General features: G+C 42.0%; 1 protein-coding gene across 2 annotated transcripts in view; it reads left to right on the top strand.

Moving 5' to 3' along the window:
• The window catches only part of G3BP2 (G3BP stress granule assembly factor 2), a 60,419-nt gene extending 41,403 nt beyond the window's left edge, over window positions 1-19,016 (top strand). Inside the window, exons 8-12 of one of the 2 annotated variants that reach the window (XM_089663711.1) lie at window positions 1,173-1,274; window positions 1,922-2,024; window positions 8,113-8,241; window positions 15,463-15,581; window positions 16,084-19,016. In XM_089663711.1, coding sequence (XP_089519837.1) covers window positions 1,173-1,274; window positions 1,922-2,024; window positions 8,113-8,241; window positions 15,463-15,581; window positions 16,084-16,353 — 723 coding nt within the window. In that variant the 3' untranslated portion in view covers window positions 16,354-19,016. The remainder of the gene's footprint in view (window positions 1-1,172; window positions 1,275-1,921; window positions 2,025-8,112; window positions 8,242-15,462; window positions 15,582-16,083) is intronic. The other variant, XM_089663712.1, reaches the window with a different exon arrangement.
• Window positions 19,017-23,437: the final 4,421 nt, after the last annotated feature.

The raw sequence follows: 23,437 nt of genomic DNA, 5'->3' as shown, positions 1-23,437 counted from the left end.
CATTTCAGTTTTTATATGGTGCTCAGGCAAAAATGAGTGTTGCTATAAATCATTTTACCACTGCCAGGGGTGCTTGCAATGGTTTGCTTTTATGTAAAACCTTTATTTCAAAAGGAAGAAACTGTTGCTGTAATGGCTTAATGTGTTTTTTTGGAATTCAGCAGGCCATCTAAATCTGCTAGTGCATCTAAAGCCCCGTACACACAGGTTGAATATTGGCCCATGTGTATGGGTCCTTATTGGAACGAAGCCGATCTTTCAGCCAGCTTTTGTCAAATGAGCGTGCTAGAAAACCAGCAGCTAATCAACGTTCGATCAGCGCTCTCAGCCAATGGCAGCAAGTGCTGACCTGTTCTGGCAGGTGGGGCGATCCCCCTGTCATGACACAATAGCTCAGTGGGGAGGTCACTTTACTAAAATCACTTTTAGTACAGCGAACTCCTCCCGAGCTCTTCGGTTTTTTCTTTTGTTTTTTTTTTTTTTCTTTTGTTTTTTTTATTCAGTCCGTGGGGCTGAATGGGGAAAAAAAACTTACCATGTGTACCAGACTTTACTGACTTTCTAGATTGACAGTGCTACTGTGTCTCGGTTATGCCTCCAGTGAACTGGAGACACTCCAAAGACAGGAAGTGTTGCTGGTTGGACCACCAGGTGAAAATAAAGTAAAAAAACCTAAAACAAATGCAACCACCTCTATTAAGGATTGGTAAGTTGCAGTATATATTTTTGTTCTTGGTTTTAAAAGTGCTTTAACTTCGTACTGTAGACAATTCATCATTTCTTGTAATCGGCCCATCTTTGGATCCAACATTCCTGCTTGACTGCATAGCTGGGTCCCTGACCTCACCTATAATGGTAGTAGGCGTGATTGGTTTACATGATATGCTTTCCTTACTTAGTTGGATTACTGCATTGACAGGTTAGTTTAAAAGTGTGTCTGAGGTGTTAATCTTTTTATTATTTTTTTTTTTTGTTCACAATACATGTTTTATTTTTTTTCTTCTACCTATAGTTCTGCTTTAAGTTTCTAGTTTAAATTGACTATTTTAAAGTTAAAGTCAAACCACCAAAAAAAGACTAGTGTGTGTGTATATATAAATATTGGTGGTTCAGGTGTTTTTTCAGTTTAGCAGAATGGAGCAATTGGTAAGTTTCCTTTGTATTTTCTTTAGGCTTTCTCTTGGGCATCAGTGACAAGTAAAAACCTGCCTCCAAGTGGTACTGTACCATCTTCAGGAATTCCTCCCCATGTTATTAAAGCTCCTGCTTCACAGGTAGTTAAGTTTCTGAGGCTACATGTTTTCTAGTACCTATGGCTTTTTTTATTTTTATAGTAGTTGTCCTCTTCCCCAAGCTTGTAATTTAAAAAAACAAAAAACAAAAAAAATGAACATGAAAAAACTGAGGATGCCATTACACAAATCTTTCACCACTTAAGGCGCATTTATGAAGCAGTGGTATAGCCTAACTCTGGTCATACTGCTGCTTTTTAAAGAAAAAAAAAAATCTTACAACTTTATAAAAGCAAAGTTTTTTTTGTGCTTTGCATATGTTCTTTGCACTTCACTTCAGTCTAGTGAATTGGGGGTTAATAGGAGGAAACTTGTCAATGACTTTGACATATCATTTGACAGGACTCTCCTTCTATCCACGAGTGTTCTCTATAACTATGTGCAGAGAAGACTCTTCAAGATGTCATAGGCTCCACACAGCACTGTAAAAAGCAGGTACGATGTGGAGTAATTAGAGCGATGTCCCACGGAAAGCAGATACTACTCTGTTTTATAGGTCATTAAAATCTAATTATACAACTACATGGTATAGGCAAGATGAGCACATAACCTTCAAATTCCTAAGTACTATAATAGGATGAAATTCTTAACATGCCTTGTACAGTTAACTTTTTTTTTTATTATTGTAGTCAAGAACTGAAAGTAAACCAGACAACCAAGTGCAGCCTCCTCGTACTCGTGAGCAGCGTCCACGAGAGCGTCCAACTTTTCAACCAAGGGGTGCCCGATCAGGTAATCAAAATAAGTAAACGGAAAAAAAACAAAACCTAATTGTGGCTTCTTATGGTTTTCATATTGACAGGCTGGTCAAAGCTACTGTGTAGTGCAGGCATGTCCAAAGTCTGGCCCGCGGGCCATTTACGGGCCGAGGGTCGGTTTAATACGGCCCTCCATGTCAGTGAGTCAGTGTGTCTTATGGAGCGGCCGGTCCGGTATTTCCACCGTGGCCGTGTCAGAATACCGGGCCGGCCGCTCAGCTCTGCAGGGGGACCTTACCTGTTCCTCTATCCAGCGGCATGCTGTCTTCCCATTTTTCTGTAGTGTGGGCACTGGGCATGACAGCCGGTTGCCAAGTGCGCATGCGCAAGAAGCGGTGCTTTTTGTGAATGGTAAGGCGGTACCTGGGACACATGACAGATCCCAGAAGCCGCCGGACCAATCACAAAGCGCAAGTGCTTCTCGCTCATGCACACTGGGCACCCGGCTGTCATGCCGAGCGCCATTACAGAAGCCGGGAAGACAGCGCGCGGCTGGATCGAGGAACAGGTAAGATCAAAGAACAACTGCGGAAGTAAGAGCGGGTACCTGTCAAATTCAGGTACCCGCTCCCCACCTCCCCAAAGGTCAGCAGTCATCTGTACTGTCCGCAGTCTCTGGTCATCCCTGTGCTGTCCGCAGTCTCTGGTCATCCCTGTGCTGTCCGCAGTCTCTGGTCATCCCTGTGCTGTCCGCAGTCTCTGGTCATCCCTGTGCTGTCCGCAGTCTCTGGTCATCCCTGTGCTGTCCGCAGTCTCTGGTCATCCCTGTGCTGTCCGCAGTCTCTGGTCATCCCTGTGCTGTCCGCAGTCTCTGGTCATCCCTGTGCTGTCCGCAGTCTCTGGTCATCCCTGTGCTGTCCGCAGTCTCTGGTCATCCCTGTGCTGTCCGCAGTCTCTGGTCATCCCTGTGCTGTCCGCAGTCTCTGGTCATCCCTGTGCTGTCCGCAGTCTCTGGTCATCCCTGTGCTGTCCGCAGTCTCTGGTCATCCCTGTGCTGTCCGCAGTCTCTGGTCATCCCTGTGCTGTCCGCAGTCTCTGGTCATCCCTGTGCTGTCCGCAGTCTCTGGTCATCCCTGTGCTGTCCGCAGTCTCTGGTCATCCCTGTGCTGTCCGCAGTCTCTGGTCATCCCTGTGCTGTCCGCAGTCTCTGGTCATCCCTGTGCTGTCCGCAGTCTCTGGTCATCCCTGTGCTGTCCGCAGTCTCTGGTCATCCCTGTGCTGTCCGCAGTCTCTGGTCATCCCTGTGCTGTCCGCAGTCTCTGGTCATCCCTGTGCTGTCCGCAGTCTCTGGTCATCCCTGTGCTGTCCGCAGTCTCTGGTCATCCCTGTGCTGTCCGCAGTCTCTGGTCATCCCTGTGCTGTCCGCAGTCTCTGGTCATCCCTGTGCTGTCCGCAGTCTCTGGTCATCTCCTGTGCTGTCCGCAGTCTCTGGTCATCTCCTGTGCTGTCCGCAGTCTCTGGTCATCTCCTGTGCTGTCCGCAGTCTCTGGTCATCTCCTGTGCTGTCCGCAGTCTCTGGTCATCTCCTGTGCTGTCCGCAGTCTCTGGTCATCTCCTGTGCTGTCCGCAGTCTCTGGTCATCTCCTGTGCTGTCCGCAGTCTCTGGTCATCTCCTGTGCTGTCCGCAGTCTCTGGTCATCTCCTGTGCTGTCCGCAGTCTCTGGTCATCTCCTGTGCTGTCCGCAGTCTCTGGTCATCTCCTGTGCTGTCCGCAGTCTCTGGTCATCTCCTGTGCTGTCCGCAGTCTCTGGTCATCTCCTGTGCTGTCCGCAGTCTCTGGTCATCTCCTGTGCTGTCCGCAGTCTCTGGTCATCTCCTGTGCTGTCCGCAGTCTCTGGTCATCTCCTGTGCTGTCCGCAGTCTCTGGTCATCTCCTGTGCTGTCCGCAGTCTCTGGTCATCTCCTGTGCTGTCCGCAGTCTCTGGTCATCTCCTGTGCTGTCCGCAGTCTCTGGTCATCTCCTGTGCTGTCCGCAGTCTCTGGTCATCTCCTGTGCTGTCCGCAGTCTCTGGTCATCTCCTGTGCTGTCCGCAGTCTCTGGTCATCTCCTGTGCTGTCCGCAGTCTCTGGTCATCTCCTGTGCTGTCCGCAGTCTCTGGTCATCTCCTGTGCTGTCCGCAGTCTCTGGTCATCTCCTGTACTGTGTCTGCAGTCTCTGGTCATCTCCTGTACTGTGTCTGCAGTCTCTGGTCATCTCCTGTACTGTGTCTGCAGTCTCTGGTCATCTCCTGTACTGTGTCTGCAGTCTCTGGTCATCTCCTGTACTGTGTCTGCAGTCTCTGGTCATCTCCTGTACTGTGTCTGCAGTCTCTGGTCATCTCCTGTACTGTGTCTGCAGTCTCTGGTCATCTCCTGTACTGTGTCTGCAGTCTCTGGTCATCTCCTGTACTGTGTCTGCAGTCTCTGGTCATCTCCTGTACTGTGTCTGCAGTCTCTGGTCATCTCCTGTACTGTGTCTGCAGTCTCTGGTCATCTCCTGTACTGTGTCTGCAGTCTCTGGTCATCTCCTGTACTGTGTCTGCAGTCCATTAGTTCAGAATTTTTTTTTTCCTGTTTTCTGCCTCTAAAACCTAGGTGCGTCTTATGGTCAGGTGCGTCTTATACGGCAAAAAATACGGTAACTTGGCATAAAATAATTTATTTGCATTTAATTGTAATGGTTCAAAGAATGTTTGGAAAAATGTTCGGCCCTCCACCATGTTCACTTCATCCAATCTGGCCCTCTTTGAAAAAAGTTTGGACACCCCTGGTGTAGTGTAATCACAAAATGCATATTTTCTCCTTGGAAACCGTTGTAATATGGTTGGACAATCTGCCATGTTCTTTAACCCTCCCCCCAGCTAGTCATGCTGGCTGCTATTTACCCCAATAACGGCATTTGTGCTGTTAGCATGCTGTCGGCACATACTGGCTGTCCAGTAACGCGAAGGCCTAGTTCAGACTGGGTACAATACCGCAAGCCTTTGCAAGACTGTGTTTACCTGCACAAGTGTTTCTTGCATCCCTGGGCAGGCAGTACCATTGATGTCTATTGGGGCACAGTGGCTGCATGGACACATCTGCTGTGTCCCACTTTGACATCTGTGCTACTAAACCCACAACAGTAAAATCAGTCTGTATATTAAGTAAAGCATGCTGGTTATGCTTGCTGTGGAACCTAAGGGGTTAATCCTGCATTGTGTAAAAAGCCCGTTTGATCCTGACTTCTCTGCTCCTCCTCATGTTCAAATGTCCAGGCTGTCTTATAAGTAGATAAGACGTGAACTGTAGCTATTCTGCACATGCTCAGTTTAGTGTGTAGTGCTAGAGAGGTTTTTTTTTCTGTGGAGAGTGCATGTGATCAGCACAGGGCCAATTAGCACTGTCAGGGTTTTGCATCCTCTTGAGAGCAGAAAGAAAACTCCTACAAGCTTTAGGGTCCTGGGTTTAGTAACACTTTGACTGGCATTACCTGATAAAAGCTGTATAGCCCACACAACGTCTGATCGGCTAGGCGATCACAACGGAAATGGGAGCGGGTACCAGTCAAAATCAGGTACACGCTCCCCAAAGGTACCAATTCCTCACGGAGACCGATGCTTAAAGTGGTATTTTCCCTTTTGGATGGAGCTCCGCTTTAACACAAAACCTCTGAATATTTTCAAGCAATTAATATAATGGTCTCTAACACCATATAGTGGCTTTTGAATATAAACAATTATGTGCCCAACTGCAACGTAAATAGCAATCTCAGAGGAAATGAAAAAAAACTATAATCTTTCTGCAAAAAAAAAAAACCACTGCCAGAGTGCTCTTGCCACAACCAAAATTCATCTTTTAGACCTTACTAGACTGTCAGGTCAAACCATTTTTTTTCAGCAGGATTTTCCTTGCCTCGTTTCCTTTTTTATATCTCAATCAGTATATTAAAACAAATATTCATGTGGCATAATATTGTTACAACCTAAAATTATTAAAACTTTAAAAAAATGTGAGCTCATATATATTGATGTTACAGTCTGCACCATATACAACTGCATATACACGATTGCCAAAAGTATTGTGACAGCCCTCCAAATCATTGGATTCAGGTGTTTCAATCACCTCCATGGTCACAGGTGTATAAAATCAAGCACCTAGGCATGCAGACTGCTTCTACAAACATCTGTGAAAGAATGGGTCGCTCTCAGGAGCTCAGTGAGTTCAGGAATGGTACCATGATAGGTTGCCACCTGTGCAATAAGTCAGTCTCAGGAAATGTCCTTGCTACCAAATATTCCAGTCAGCTCTTAGTGGTATTCTAACAAAGTGGAAACAACTGGGAACAACAACTCAGCCACAAAGTGGTAGGTGATGTAAAATTACAGAGTGGGGTCAGCGCATGTTGAATGGGTTTCCATGGCCGAGCAGCTGCACCCAAGCCTTACATCACCAAGTGCAATGCAAAGCATCGGATGCAGTGGTGTAAAGCAGCAGAGACCTGTTCTATGGAGTGATGACTCATTCTTCTCTGGCAATTCGATGGACGTGTTTGGCGTTTGCCAGGAGCATGGTACTTGCCTGACTGCATTGGGCCATGTGTAAAGTTTGGTGGAGGGGGTATTATGGTGTGGGTTTGTTTTTCAGGGGTTGGGCTTGGCCCCCTGGTTCCAGTGAAGGGAACTCTTAAGGCATCAGCACACCAAGACATTTTGGACAATTTATTTAATTACAGGTACTTATATAGCGCAGTCAATGTATACAGCGCTTTTACATATGTTGTACATTCACATCAGTCCCTAACCCTCAAAGGGCGTACAATCTAAGGTCCCTAACTTACTTTCATACATACACATCCTTGGGTCAGTTTAGACAGGATCCAATTAACCAACCAGCATGTCTTTGAAGTGTGGTGAGGAAACCGGAGGACCCAGAGGAAACCCACGCAGGCACAGGGAGAACATGAAAACTCCAGGCAGGTGGTTGGGATTTGAACAAACGACCCTAGTGCTGCCAGGCAGAAGTGCTAACTAACCACTGTGCTTCCTACTTCCAACTTTGTGGGAACACTTTGGGGATGGTTTCCTGTTCCAACATGACTGCACAGCAGTGCACAAAGCAAGGTCCATAAAGACATGGATTAGCGAGTTTGGGGTGTAGAAACGTTTGCCTGACTGGCACAGAGTCCTGACCTCAACCTGATAGAACCACGTTTGAGATGAATTAGAGCGGAGACAGTGAGCCAGGCTTTCTCATCTGACATCAGTGCCTGACCTCACAAATGTTCTTCTGGAAGAATGGTCAAACATTCCCATAGACACAGTCCTAAGCCTTGTAGACGGCCTTCCCAGAGAGGTTGAAGCTGTTATAGCTGCAAAGGGTGGGCCAACTCAATACTGAACCCTACAGACTAAGGGCTCGTTCACACTTGGCTGTTTTACCAACGCTTGCCGAACGCCGCATGCGTGGTTTAGCAGCGGTTGCTAGGTGTTTGCCGCGCGTTAAGAACGCCCCACAAACACCTATAGTGCAGTTTGAATGGTGTTACCGCTCCTCAAATGCCTTGCAACCGCGTCGCAAACACCGGGCGTTTGCGGAGCGGCACCATAGACTAGAATAGGAGGCTTCACCACCTCCTGACTCGACCAGAGGCGTCCGTTTTGCTGTGACGCAAATGCTCCTGTTAGAACAGCACCATGTGCTGTAATGTGCAGAATTGGCAGAGGCGTTTGGGAAGCGGTAAAAACGCTTCCCAAATGCCTATCTGCCACCTGCACACAACGCTAGTGTGAACGTAGCCTAAGACTGGGATGCCATTAAAGTTCATGTGTGTGTAAAGGCAGGCGTCCCAATATTTTTGGCAATATAGTGCATCAACGCACAATGCTGTTGCAGACCAGAGTGCTCTCTGTGATCAGACTGGAGATTTAGATCTTTCTAGATTTTCAGGTCAACTCAGCAATTTTCATACTGCTTGCTAGGGCTTGTGGAATTGGCCGGTTGGGAATCTGTTTAATGAAAATAAGTTTATCCCTTTTTTTTTTTTTTTTTTTTTTTTTTTAATGTTCATTACTTTTTTTTTTGTTTTTGTTTTTTTACAACAGGCCGTGGAGAAACTGATCAAGGGGAAACTGATAACCGCCGCATGTTCAGATATCCTGACAGCCACCAGCTTTTTGTTGGTAACCTACCACATGATATTGATGAGAGTGAATTAAAAGAATTTTTTATGAGTAAGTATACAATTCAGTTTTATTGTTTAAGGCATTTTTTTATTTTTAACACTACATCAAACCTTTTTCTCATTGCACTTCACTGAATGTCTGTCTTCCTGCCTGATCTAATTTTATATTCCCATTAATGAAAATGTAGGGAAAGTTGGAAGGGCACCTACAGGAATAGGATCAATTTTAAGCAAATGCTCATGTCTGGAAAGCTTGCTTATTTAACCACTTGCCCTCCTGAGGATTTACCCCCCTTAATGACCAGGCCTCTTTTTGCTGCTTGGCGCTGCACTAATTCAACTGATAATTGCGTGGTCATGCAATGCTGCACCCAAACGAAATTTACGTCCTTTTTTTCACACAAATAGAGCTTTCTTTCGGTGGTATTTGATCACCGGTGCGCTTTTTATTTTTCACGCTATAAACAAAAGACCAAAAATTTTTAAGAAACGATATTTTTTACCTTCAGCTATAAAAAATATATAGTAAACTCAAAAGTTGGTTATAAATTTAGGCCAAAATGTATTCTGCTACATGTTTTTGGTAAAAAAAAAAAAAAATCCCAATAAGTGTATATTGATTGCTTTGTGTGAAAGTTATAGCGTCTACAAACTATGGTATAGATACTGCAATTTACGACTTTTTTTTTTGCTATACAGCGCTGGGCTAGTTTAACGGACAATTGCGCGGTCATGCAATACGGTACATAAATGAAATTTATGTCCTTTTTTTTTTTCACACAAATAGAGCTTTCTTTTGGTGGTATTTGATCACCTGTGCACTTTTTTTTATTTTTGGCGCTATAACCAGAAAAAGTTTTGAAGAAAATTTTTTTTGAAAATTTATTTTTTCTCATTTTGGTTATAAATATCCAATAAAACTAAAATTTTGTCATAAATTTAGGCCAAAATGTATTCTGCTACATGTTTTTGGTTAAAAAATTCCTAATAACTTTATATTGATTGCTTTGTGTGAAAGTTGTAGCATCTACAAACTATGGTATAGATAATGGAATTTACACAGCTTTTACTTTCTGACTGCCTATCACATTTTCTTGAGGTGCTAAAATACCAGGATAGTACAAACACCCTCAAATGACCCCTTTTCGGAAAGTAGACACCCTAAGCTATCTGCTGAGAGGCATATTGAGTCCATGGAAGATTTTTTTTTTTTTTTTTTCTTTTTCTTCCCCCACAAGTTTCTGGAATATGACAAAACTTTTGTTTTACACGAAGTTGTCATTTTAATGATTTATTTCTCGCACAAGCCATGGGTATATGTGGAATTGCGCCCCAAAATACATTCTTCTACTTCTGCCGAGTATGGGGATACCACGTGTATGAGACTTTTTGGGAGCCTAGCCACATACAGGAGCCTGAAATCCAATGACCACTTTGAAAGCCTGAAGGTGCGTAACTTTCTCATTACACTTCCTCACTACCTATCACAGTTTCGAAGGCCCTGACATGCCAGAATAGCACCAAACCCCCCCAAATGACCCCTTTCTGGAAAGTAGACACCCCAAGGAATTTAAAAAGAGGCATGATGAGTATTTTTCAGATCTCATTTTTTCTCACAAGGTTTTGAAATCTAAAAAAGAATAGAAAAAATGTTTTGTTTTTTTTTTGTTTTTTTTCTTCATTTTCCAAAAACTTGTGGCAACAAATGAGATCTCCAAAATACTTACTGTGCTTTTTATCCAATTCCTTGGGGTGTCTAGTTTCCAAAAAGGGGTCATTGGGGGGGGGGGGGTTAGGTGCTATCCTGGCATTTTCAAGGCCTCCGAAACTGTGATAGGTAGTCTGGAAGTGTAATGAGGAAATAAAGCCCTTTAAAAGCCTGAAGGTGCTTATTAGATTTTGGGGTCCTGTGCTTGGCTAGACTGCCAAAACGTCTCTCACGTGTGGTACCCCTATACTCGGGAGAAGTAGCAGAATGTATTTTGGGGAGTAATTCCACATATAACCATGGCATGTGTGAGCAGTAAATCATTTAAATGACAATTGTGTTAAAAAAAAAAAATTTTTTTTTTGTCATTTTCCAAAAAAATTGTGGTAAAAAAAATAAATTCTTCTATTGATTCAACATGCCTCTCAGCAAATAGTTTGGTGTGTCTACTTTCCAAAAAGGGGTCGTTTTGGGGGGTGGGGGCGTTTTATGCGCAGCATTAGAAGTTTATGCCAGACATCACTCACTCTTCTAACCACCTGAAGACCAAGTCTTTTCTGACACTTTTTGTTCACATGAAAAAAAATCTGTATTTTTTGCTAGGAAATTATTTTAAACCCCCAAACATTATATATTTTTTTTTAAAGCAGACACCCTAGTGAATAAAATGGTGTGTAGTACAATTTTTTATGACACCTAGTACCCGTGCAGTGATTTTGCAAAAGCAAATAAAAAAAAAAAAAATACACTTTTTTTACTTTTAATGCACAAAAACATAATATATTGGCCAATTTCGTAAAATATAAAAGATAATGGTATGCTGAGTAAATAGATACCAAACATGACATGCCCCGTGCAATGCCCACAAACTGCAAACATTTTTAATATCCATAAGCTTTAAAAGCTACCATTTTAGATATACAGAAGAGGTCTAGTGTTAGAATTACTGCCCTTGATCTGACGTTCACGGCAATACCTCACATGCATGGTGCAACCGCTGTTTACATACCGGCACAGGGTCGAGGCTTGTGCACGCAAATGTGCGCGCATGGGAGGGGCGTTTTTTGTGTGTGTGTGTGTGTTTTTTTTTTTTTATATATGCAGCCTGTGGAGTGAATGACAAAAATGAGAAGAAATCTATGCCAGAAACAGTGTGTGGTATGCCCACCATTAGAATATACCGCCTGCATCCACCCACTTCTAATGGTGGGCACACATTAGGTCACACTTTGCCACAAGCGCCAGTTCGAAGATTGAACAAATGTCTAAATAGTGCTACGCTTGAATTAAAATTGTCCACGTATAAGTGGTACCCCATATGGAAAAAGGATGACACCAAGTCCCTAACTGTCTTGCCACTGCTCCCCATGTAGTCTGGGCATCCGGGGGGCTCCACGTGACTAACTTTTTCCCTCGTAAATCCGAAACTTCTAAGTATAGCCTGTTGTCCTCTCACAGGTCTTCTACATCTTGACCCCATATCTGGCACGCTTGCAGGGGAGAAATTGTTTGAATGCAAGGCGGCCAGAAAAATTGAGGGACTCCTCAATGCAGATGTTTTGCTGGGGAGTATGGACATCTGCAAATTTTTGATTAAGGTGATTTGCGAGGGGCTGAATTTTGTGGAGCCGGTCAAATTCAGGGTCACCCTGAGGATGACAGAGTGTGATGTCGCTGAAATGCATAAAACACATTATACTCTCATATCTATGCCTGGCCATGGCAGCAGAGAGCACGGGCATATGATGAATCGGGTCTGCGGACCAATACAACCGCAATTCATTTCTCTTAGTAATGCCCATGTTCAGGGTTAGGCCCAAAAAAAATGTAAATTCGAAAACCGTAATGAGTTTCTATGCGACTGGTTTGGCAAGGTTTGAATTTGGGTTGGCGGCGATAAATTGTTGTGCATATAAATTGCTTTGATCCACAATCAACGCATACAGATATTCCGTGAAAAACAGCTCCAAAAATCAAGGAGGTATGTGAAAGACCAGGATGTACTAGACCGCTGGTACTCGCCAGTTCACCAAAAGGTAGAGCGGCACTAGTACTGGCACTCTGCTGCATATGAGAGTCATCAAAATGTACCGGCAAGTGCTAACAGAGATCAGGCCTGATTCTGCGAACACTGCGATTTTGTGTGCAATGTATCAAGTGACAGTGACCTACTGACACTGCACTTGCTGGGGGAGAAGAGGGAGGGGGTAAGCGTAGGGGTTAAATGCAGGTGCTGGCAAGTGGCGGGCTGATGCGTTTTTGGGGACGCTATACTAATGTGAACGCTGGTATAGTGCTGATCTGATCAAAGATATTGACCCGTTCAGACACTATACTAGCAATGGAGGTTTATTGTACATGAACGTGCTCCTGGCAATCAAGGGGTTAAACGTGTTGACTAGTGTACTGACGGGCAATCTGATGCTATCTGGGAGGGGCGTGAAAACTGGGAGCGCAAACCGTGTGTGTATGTATGTATATGTGATTTTGGCACCCATGCCGCCCTGTAGCAGTATTTCTGCTATATGGTGGTCAGGAAGCGGTTACAGAAGGTTTGTGTTACTTTAACTGACAATTGCGCGGTCATGCAACACTGCATCCAAATTAAATTTACGTCCTTTTTTTTTTTTTTTCCCTACAAATTGAGCTTTCTTTTGGTGGTATTTGATCGCCTGTGCATTTTTATTTTTTGCACTATAAAAAAAAAAGCTGTAAATTTTGAGAAAAAAAAAGTTTTGGACTTTTTGCTATAAAACATTTCCAGTAAAAAAAAATGTAAAAATCAAATTTCGGCCAAAATGCATTCTGCGACATGTCTTTGCTACAAAAAACCCCAATACATTTAAATTAATTGGTTTACGTGAAAGTTAGTGTTTACAAATGGCGGGAAAGATACTGGGATTCATTTTTTTTTATAATAATAATGGCGACGATCAGTGACTTATGGCGGGACTGCGGCGGACAATCTGACACTGGGGGGGAACTGACTTTGGGTCACTGACATCCCCAGTGACACCAATACAGTGATCAGTGCAAAAAAAAAAAAAAAACAGACACTACTAATGGAACTGGGGAGGAAGGGGTTAACTTTTTTTATTCAATGAAAGGGTTAACTGTGTGAGGGGAGTGTTTTACTAGGGGGCGGGGGTGTGTACTGCACAGGAGCACGCTGATCCGGAGAGAGAAACTCTTCTGTCTCTGGATCAGCATGTCAGGAGCTGACAGGGAACTGACAGAAAGCAGAGGTGCAGTGTAAACACTGCAGCCGTGCTCTGTCAGTGATTGCCGCTAATCACCGGGCCACGGCAGGCAATGACCGGCTGTGACCCGGTACTGACACCCATGGCCGCGATCATTGGCAGAGGTAGAGTGGTGGCGCTCCTCGCGTGCGCCCCCTACCTGTTTTGCAAAAGTACGTTTTAAAACGTGGTTTTACGCAGCCGTGCCGCCCTGCCACCGTATTTCTACAGTGGCTGGTCGGCAAGAAGTTAAGCAAATGCTCATGTCTGTGTACACCTGTACCTTGATATTGGCTGAGACTTCTCAAAGGAATATTTTACTCAATGTAAATGTGCCTGGGATATCTGCTGAAAAATCCTGCTGCCTCCTCTTTCTCTAAAGCACAAGCATGCAACTTTTGGTGAATTTGAACATGTGTTTGTGGAAAGATCTCATGGCTGCATGTCTGACCTCCACTGTGAGTAACTTTTAGAAAGATTTGGAAGGTTTTTGCATTGCAGAAACATTATACGTGGATTACGCATAACTCCTCTGAATGTCTGCCATGTATTAAGTCTGCTGTCTGCGTCTAGGCACATAGTAAATACCTTTTTACGTTGTTTTGAGTGCACCTGAAATGCTACAACTGTTCGTTTTTTGTTTTTTTGTTTTTTCCCACTATTTTGTGTTAGCTGCCTGCCTGTTTTTGATGTAATTTTATTGAAATCCAATTGAAATTGAAATCCAATATTGAAAGCTAAAACTCCACACACGTACATGTATGTAAGTGGATTTGCCAACAGAACTAACCTGCTTGGCTATAATTGGGTTCAGAAAATAGAAATGTCTGTGTGTCAGAGTAGAGGTGATTTTGTTAGAACGTGTTTTTTTTTTTTGTTTTAACTGCACAGCAAAACCATAGGTAAATAATGCCTTTGTAATCATTCTTGAATTCATAAACTATTAAATTACTTTTAAATTTGAAAATACATGTTGATATTTTGTGTAAGAAAAGGTCAAAGATGGGAAAAGACATTGCAGTGCATGGCTAGTTGCATGTCACTTGGCTTAAATTACTGCTAGCTACACATACTAATAGCCTGTTTTAAAAGCAGGAATCTTCATGTAGTATGAATGCAGTAGTGTTTTTTATAGTAGTATTTAACTTGCTTAAAGTGACAAACGCCTGGCTAAAAAAAAAATTCTGTTCAAGTATGTATTAAATTTCCTTCCATGGTCCCCACTCTATATAGGAACATAGCCACCCTCACTTGCTCTCTCCCCTCAAATGGACTATGGAATTTATAGTGTGCATAGAGTAGTATATAAAAGTGCAGCTAACGTGCACTGCTTGTTCAAAACAAACAGAAGTGAAGGGGATATAGAGAGGTCTCGTAGCTCACTGAGGAGGTTACAAGGAGGCAGGAAAACTCAAACAATTTAATGAATAATAGATTACAGGTTCATGAAGTAATGGATGTGTATGGATTCATTTTGGAGACTATGGATATCGTTTAGTGTAACTTTAAGGTGAAGCTGGCCATACACTCGATAGGGAAAAAGGTTCTCATGGCTGAATGTCTGAACTCCACAGTAGGTAAATTTTTACAAATATTTGGAAGGTTTTGCATTGCAGAAACTTGGGTTGGCTAAAGTTGGCCATACACTTTTATGTTTTTTTTAGGCTTAATGGGTAAAAGATTCTCTAGACACACAAACCAAATGGATGGAGAAATTCCCTTCCCACCAGGACTTTTTTTTCTGATGGCGATACCTGCAGCTGTCAGAAAAATGCTCTCGACCAGCGGAAGTAGCTGAACAGTGTATTCTAACATGTTTGTTGACCGACGACAATGAGATGATCATACACTGTCGAGTGGGGATGGCCATGAACTAATCAAGTCAGCTGGACCCTGCAGAACTAACAAATCTCTATCAGTGTGTGGACAGCCTTATTTATCTAAGGTTGTCCAAGGTTTATGGAGTATATGCCTGCTCATATTATCTGTTTAACATAAGCAAATATCAATCATAGTCTGTGGCTGATCCCTGGCTTGCTGCATTCCAAATGTACATATTTTTGTTGGCCAGTTAGGCTGCCTATCATGTTTGGTGCCAAAGGAAGTAGAGAGGAGGAGGTGGTGGGCAAGGAATTAACCAAAGAATCTGTGGTTGATGTTTGTATATTCGAATGCCTGACTTTTGGAGATCTATGATCCTTTTGAAGAGAATGTGGCCAAGCGCCTGGAAGTGTGTCTTCTCTGAATCTAGAACCATCCTTTGTAAGTTAGGGTAAACCCATAAGTTTACGTTAACGTTTTGATAATTTTTCATTTGCTGCAGATTATGGAAATGTAATGGAACTCCGGATTAATACCAAAGGTGTTGGTGGAAAGCTTCCCAACTTTGGATTTGTTGTGTTTGACGATTCTGAGCCTGTTCAGAGGATTCTGCTGGCAAAAGTAGGTTTATTTTTTGTTTTAAAAATTGTGTAACCATTGGTGTAAATAGGTTTTTTTGCAGTTATTATCTATAAGGAACAGAGTTTTACGAGGTTGCCACTGGCAAACTTTTTATTTGGGCTAATATGACCAAATGGTACATTAGTTATGATACACCCATGTAATGTAATTACATAACGGTCATGCTGCATTGAAGTGAAATAAACTGTGAATAGGAAAAGTTAAATAATAGGTCCTCACTAATTTACGAAGTAGTTAAAATGTATAAATTGTTCTAGTCCATAGATGTGTTCATAAAATCCTAGTCAGATGTGTTTTATGGAGTGAAAAATACGGTAATAGAAGCTGTAAGTTCAGAAAGGGTTGGAAACCACTTCTGTAATTCCATTACTACATTGCTTTTGACATATTCAAAGATAATCTTTGTGTTTTAGTGCTGTGGATAGCTTCAAATGCTCCTGGTGCAAAACAAATAAACTTGTGCTTTCCTTTTGAATTTCAGCCAATTATGTTCCGTGGTGAAGTCCGCCTTAATGTGGAAGAGAAGAAAACCAGAGCAGCCCGTGAAAGGGAAATTCGTGGCGGTGATGACCGCAGGGATTTACGTCGCAATGACCGTGGTGCTGGAGGACCCCGTGGAGTCATTGGAGGTGGAATGATTCGGGATAGGGATGGAAGAGGCCCTCCTCCGCGAGGGGGAATGGCACAAAAGCTGAGCACAGGAAGAGGATCGGGCTCTATGGAAAACCGCTTCACTAGTCAACGCCGTTGAAAATAAGTCATTAATACAAAGTAAAGCCTACAGTGGTACATTATTCGTGGTGTTTGCATTCTTGTTAATTTTAGCTTTTGGAATGTGACACAGCTTTTTTTTTTTTTTTTTTTTTTTTTTACTTTTTTTTTTTCCCTTCCCCATAATTTCTTTGATGTGAAGACATCTTTTGTTTGCAGTTTAAATTGAGGTGATTTTTTTTTTTTTCTTTTTGCTGTTTCTCAGCAGTATTTAAGATATTAATTTTACACCCCGAAATAAATTAGAAGGATTGAGATGGCCATTAGCACTGCAAGTGATTATATGGACATTGGAGGCTATATCTAGTAGAGTTCGGTATTCAAGTATTATCGTTTCTTCACTGGAAACAAAAATAGTGCAATGTTGCCTCCTGTACCTTTTTTTTTTTTTTTTTTTTTTTTTTTTTTTTTTTTTTTTTTCTTCTGAAAATACCTTTTTTACATTGAAGAAACTAAATGGTTAAGCTCTCGTCAATTGCACGAACGATCTCCTCTTAACACGGTTGTAGGAACCCAGATTTGTAAGTTGATGGCATCTGGTTTGTTGTACCACAAACTCCTTGCTGCAAATCCTATCAAAAAGTTGTTTCTCTGGAACTAATTTAAATCTGAACATTTTTAGAATTGGTCTGAACATATTCCAGTTCTTTTGAAGGGGGTGATCCGCAGTGGTCTTTCATACATGAAGAATTTTTGCACTTGCCCATCCAAGATACCCACGTGGCAGGCTGCTCATCCAGTTTTATCCTGCCAAACCTTTCCCTTTTTCCAGCTTTGTACAGAAAACAACAAAATGACAAATTGTACTCAACTGTATTTAGTTTTCTGGTAATGTAATACGCATGATGGTGCCTTCTATAAATTCATCATTCCAGTCTTGCTGGTGATTTTGTACAGTGAATGAATCTTGTGCTGCAAAGCCAAACTGCTTCTGTACATTCAAGAACCATTGAAAAGCCTGCCTAACCAAACTGCAGTATCTGTACATTAGTAGATTTTTTTTTTAAATTTTAGTATGATTTTGCTTTGGTCCACCTCTAATGACAGTTGGTATTTGTTTACCAATGTTGGGAGCTACAGTGTGTGGAAAGGGCTAATGGTCATGTCTTTGTATTCCGAGCCCTAGCTTGTAACTCTTCAAAAGGCATATAAAGTGAGTAATCTAGGTGCCCTGCAAATGTCAAGTTGCACAATTGTTAACCAATTCATGTCTCTTGAACCTGGAAGCAGAGGATGTTCTTCAGTGCTCCTAGAAGTGGCCAACAGCTATAAGTGTATGCACTTTACAATCTCATACAGGGTTTTTCCTTGGCTAGTTTTCCCTTTTTGGCACAAGTACTTGGAAAACTGACGCAAGCCTAAGAGGTTTTCATTTTCCTTTCACCCCTGTGTAATATTTTATGTAGATTTTCTCCAAGTGAAACTTTTGGAATTACCATCTTAAATACTCCACCTGCTTTGAAGAGAACATTCCAGTAATCTACAAATGTAGCAGAAGATACTGACCGCCTTGTGTAGTGACCATTGATGCTCTGCAGAAGAAAGTGTGGACACTTAAAGCTGCCTCTGGAAGTGCGGGAACCTTGTTCCATTTGGAGTCCATACTTTTAACAATGCACATGGAGAAACATGCTGCTTTTTGACTTATGCAACTGTTTGCTGAGCCTCCTCTGAAACTAATGATTGTGCACAAAAGTATTTTCCCTCCAGTCAGCTAGGCTAAATTAGACTCTTGGGATGTTTTTTAGTTTTTTGTTTTTTTTTTCAGTTTCCTTTCCTTTATTCCTTTTTTGTTTTGTCACTTGAGGTCTTCTGTTTTTGATAGCAAGTCTTGCACTATTTCATACATTTCTGGGACACAGATTTCTCATGGTTATAATTTTATATATACATATATATATTTTGTGTTATAAAAGTTTTACATTTGCAATCTGTTACCTGGAAGTATTGTACTTGAATTCCCTACTATAACAGCTAAACTTTGGACTGGTTTTTAACGTCATTCCAATCTCGAACGGAAAGTTTGCCAACAGTTCTGTTTATTTCCTTTTTTTTTTTTTTTTTTTTTAATTTTTTTCTTTTTTTTGGGGATTTCCCTCTGTTAACGTTGAACTCCTATTCCAACCTGAACTGTGTAACGGCAAACTGAATGGGACTAAATCAAAGTGTAACATACCACACTAGAGGAGCATCAGAGCCATTAAGCTTTTAAGTCTGCTTCATGTCTGAATACCTTGAATAAACATACATCTGAGATGTTTACTTGGTGATTGTTCACCTACTTTACTGTGTACATTTAAGTGTTATTGTCTTAAACTTTCAGTAAATGTACCTCATCCAACATGGCTGCAGTTTTCCTTTTCATTATTGTGTTGGGCAGATAATTTGTTGTAGTATCTTCTCATTGCACTTCTGTTTCAGCACAATTGGCGTACTATTTCCTAGCTGTAGAAGACAGTGGTGAATGATTTGCCATCTTTATTGCTGTAATGTGTTTAACATTATGCCAGTAGAAACTAGTCATTTTCAAAAAATTATTTTTTTTGAGCGTATTTTTACTTTGGTTTCCATATTTTGAATGTGTTGAAACTAAAACCTTCAACAATAAACTACTGATATCTACAGCATTGGCTGATTTCCATACTTCGTTTCAAGACCTTTCTTTAAGTTGTGTATATGAATAATTCTAATTAGTTTTTTTTAATAACAATATAATTGACATTGGCAAACCTTGTATTTTTGTTCTCTGTGCTTGCGGTAAAATGTTTACAACACACCAAGGTAGCAATCTGTCATCCTGTATCCCTTCATGTTGCACACCACCCTACTGTTTAGTTGTCTGGGTGTCAATCCTTTGTTTTCCCAAACACTGTTTCGAAGAATGTCTCCCTTGTAAGTTTTGTGAGTGGAAGATCAGGGTCTGTAAAAATTGCAGATACACTGCAACTGAACATGTGTATTCCTCTCCAAATTGAGTCCCAAATTAACCCCATTATAATCATGGTTTATGAATAGTGTCAAAACTAGTATAGGTGTTATGGTCTGGTACCCCCAACATTGTCTTAAATGTACATTTACAGGACACAAACTTTTTTTTTTTTATTTTCATTTTTTTTGTTTGGCCAGTGGACTGAAGGAAAAAGATTCCTGTATGCACACTTGACCCCCCACATTCCCTTTTTCACCCACTGTCAGAATACACTGTTTAGTGACAGTATCCACTGATCTGCAAAAAGTTTTCCAACATGTCTGCACATGCAGATGGTTCTCTACTGAACTGGCCAAATTTTTATGTCTTTGGCCAGCTTTAGACATGTGCTATATGCTGCTACCTTCAGGTGATTCGACATTGACAAATATTTGTCTGGATTGCTCCCTATAACCCTAGTACTCCATATAGCTCTACTCACACTGCGAGGCTCCAGTATTTTGGCAGTTTACTTGGTTGATCTCTTCTCTTGTGGCACCTTTCTGAAGCTGCTATTTTCTGCCGAAGATGCAAACGGAGCGTTTGTTATTTCACTTGTTTCCTGATACCACAAAAACGCCTGGGTTATTGCAATTCCTGGGCATCCTGAACTCTCTTAGTCCACATCCATATCCTGCAGAACCACTCAACAATGGCAGATTACAGCTGTGTGGCCGCATGAGATATATAGTGACACTTCTACAGGTCCTGAGAAAAATTGCATGGTCCTCTCAGGTTGATAGCCGTTCCCTCTTTCCAGAGCAAGGTTATACACTGACACAGCTCCATCCCCCTGAATCGAGCTCCTGATACATGCAATATGTGGCCTGTGAGGTATAAAGCGGAATTTTCTGCTGCTATGTCAGATTTATTGCAAAGACTATCACTACTTTTGAAAGGGGTTTCCACCAGCCACAAAACAATCTCCTCTCATGCACCTTACCAGATACTTTTAATTCCAGGCTTCATAATTTAAATTATCTGCTATACTTCAGAAGATCCTCTCCTGCCTATATTCCACTCCCTGATGTCACATACAATCAAACCAAAATAGGCAGACCATAGTGTAGCACATCAAGTAAACAGATTTATTTAATTAAAAAAGCGCTTACAGTGTGTAGTGGTGTATATCAGCATCTAACATACAGCTCCTTCCTTGCACCTCAACCAAGATAACCACCGACAAACTTCTGGCTAGCGTCTGATGTCTATTTCTGATGCATTTCGTCATTACGACTTTGTCAAAGGATGTGCATGTCAGACGTGCGACTAGCTCTTAAACAATACAATTCTGCCCACACCAGGACGTGAAATTGCCATCTTACAAAAGGGCTAACTGGCACAAGATTTAAACCGTGAATGCATCCTTCCAAAACCTTAAGCGCTCTACAAATATAAAAACACAATCCTAAACTATGCCTAAATACAGAATACCTTAACGTAATAATCATACTACGTAGAAGATATTAGCGAGGCTCGGTGCGAATTTAGCTCCCATTGCCACCCCTTTCTTCTGAGTTTAGAATTCACCATCATACCAGAAATCGTTATTATGCATCCCAAATTCTAACAATTGAATTATAAATTTCCTTTGTTTTCTCTGAATCTCTGTGTACTTCCTAAGGGTCCATTTAACTGCATTAACCACATCTTCGTGTCTAATACGTTATGCTCACTATATGATAAATACTATACTATATGATATTTTTGTTGGAGAGCAATTTACCACAGATGAGGAAGAACGATAAGTGAGTAATACACAATATTCATTTCTTTACAAAGAAAATAATTTTAACTGGAGAGTAAGAGTAGAAATTACGGATTGAGAGTGATGGCACATGGTGAAGTTTTGGCTCTAGTATTTTTTGTATTTATAAAGTTAATGCACTACGTGCAGTTTATATATATTTTTTTGAATAGGGAGTTAATATTTGATGAAAGAGGAGCACACCATCTTGGTGCTATAAGAATAGGACACTCAAATATTCACGGTGAGAACCTTGGAAGAATGAAGGACTTGTAGTATGAACTTTCACGGAATGTGTTTAAAGACATTTTTGGATTGAGTACCAATTTGGACGCTGGGTATGTGTTTATTAATATTTTAGCTTCCTAGGGGGGAAGTAGTACCATGGCGACCGGGAACTTCATTTGCTTTATTTGGATTTGTTTATTGATTTTGATTCTTTTTGTATTTGGTGACTTATTGAGGCCTGTCCTGGTTTTGGATTTTAGATATAGTTAGTCTAGCACAATTGCATGTACAGAAGGCAATGGTAGTGATATTTTAGCAGAGACTGCTAAAGATTTTATACCACCAGAATTTAGTCAAGTGAGCTCTTCAACTTCTTACCGTATGCTGGTTATGGTGGTTTCGTTGAGGCAGTGCAGTAGTTCTGACTAGATAAACCTAGTTAATTTCAGCCTCCACATACCCCATGAGGTCTAAAAAAGTTTTATATATGATTGGACTAACTCTGAGAAGTTATTTACCGCTTTTGGCAATTTGTTTTTTTTACCCTGTGGTGGAGGATTTTCAAAAGAAATACTGTTCTCTTTGTGGACCCAGTATACATTACCTCACAAGGATTCAGACTCTTGAAGTCCCTCTTTGCGCTGGCACACCCTGCCTTGCCGCTGGCTATTGGCACCCTATCTATTGGCGAAACTATATATGGTCATAGATGTATTGTGGGATTTTTTTTTTTTTGGTCATCGGCCAGCTGACTAGTCAAAAAAAATGCACAGATTTCTCCATCCACACAATTGAAGTAGATAGAGGAATCCTTCCCCGCTATCAGAATACAGTGATCAGCACTGCAGCTGATTGGCTGTATGGGCTGATTGAATGAACATTTTGTTCATTTGATGTTCTCGTTAGATGAACTTCTGTCTAGCAATTAGCCAATTCCTGATGAACCAGCCAAATTTTGATACATCTATGGCCAGTTTGACAATCTGGGCTGGAGGACTCGTTAATAAAGTGTCTCCTGCTATAGACTATCCTATTTTCTGCATGAATGCAGCTCTTGCCTTTTGGCCTTAATAAGCTCTGTAAAGAGAGTAATTCATCAAATCTCCAAAATGTCCTTCCTTCCTTTGCATTTATGCTTATGTTTATAGCTTGGTGCCTGGTTGCCTTTTGCATATCCCCTTGAAGGTGAGCTTCTTTTGAAATTCCCTTGAACACATTGAGATGGCTATAGTTGATTGGCAGGTGCATGTAATGCCACATGGTCTCCTTTTGGCCTGGCTGGCTCCAGGGTTTCATGTCTTCTGCGTGGCGGGCGGTGCAGTCCAGTTTCTGGTGGCTGGAATGCAGAGCAGAAATGCAGGCCTAATTGTGACAGGCGCGGTGTCAGACCCCAGACCTTCTCACCAAACTCGTGACCGAAGGACTAGCCCAGTGGTCGGCAAGCCGCGGCTCGCGAGCCACATGCGGCTCTTTACCCACTCTAATGCGGCTCTTCTGTGCGCCGGGCGCCTGCTCACCTCCCTCCTCTCGGTCGGCCGCTCCCCTGCCTCCTCTCGGTTGGCCGCCCCAAAAGTCCGCGCGGACCTTTTAATCCGGCCCGCGGATGTGGCTGTCAGGATGTGTGTAGGCGGGGCAGTGTGCCGAACGTGAGGGGAGGGGAGCTAGGCTCCTCTCACAGTCCGCCCTGAAGACCAGAACGGCGCGGGAAGACAGCGAGAGGAAAGGTAAGTGAATTGACACGGGGGACTTGGCTTACTAGAAGGGGGGGGGGAATAGTACTGTGGGGGATGAAATACTATATGGGGGATGAAATACTATATGGGGGGATGAAATACTATATGGGGGGATGAAATACTATATGGGGGGATGAAATACTATACGGGGGATGAATTACTATATGGGGGATGTATTTTCAGTTTTAAAAATGTGGCTCTCAAAATAAATTTCAATCATGGTTTTGGCGAGATTTGGCTCAGTTGAAAAAAAAGGTTGCCCACCACTGGACTAGCCAATCTAAAACCGCAATGTCATATGCGTAACAATGCCACGCCTAGCTGCACCCAGCACAAAGATTTTCCAGCTAATGAACTACACTCTGTGTACCTGCAGCCTGGACGCGAT

Source organism: Staurois parvus, unplaced genomic scaffold, assembly GCF_062004578.1.
Source record: "Staurois parvus isolate SC_StPar_1 unplaced genomic scaffold, SC_StPar_1.0 ptg000044l, whole genome shotgun sequence".
In the NCBI taxonomy this organism is placed as follows: domain Eukaryota; kingdom Metazoa; phylum Chordata; class Amphibia; order Anura; family Ranidae; genus Staurois; species Staurois parvus.
The sequence above is the reverse complement of the archived record's forward strand: the minus strand, read 5'-3'. Positions and strand labels throughout refer to the sequence as shown.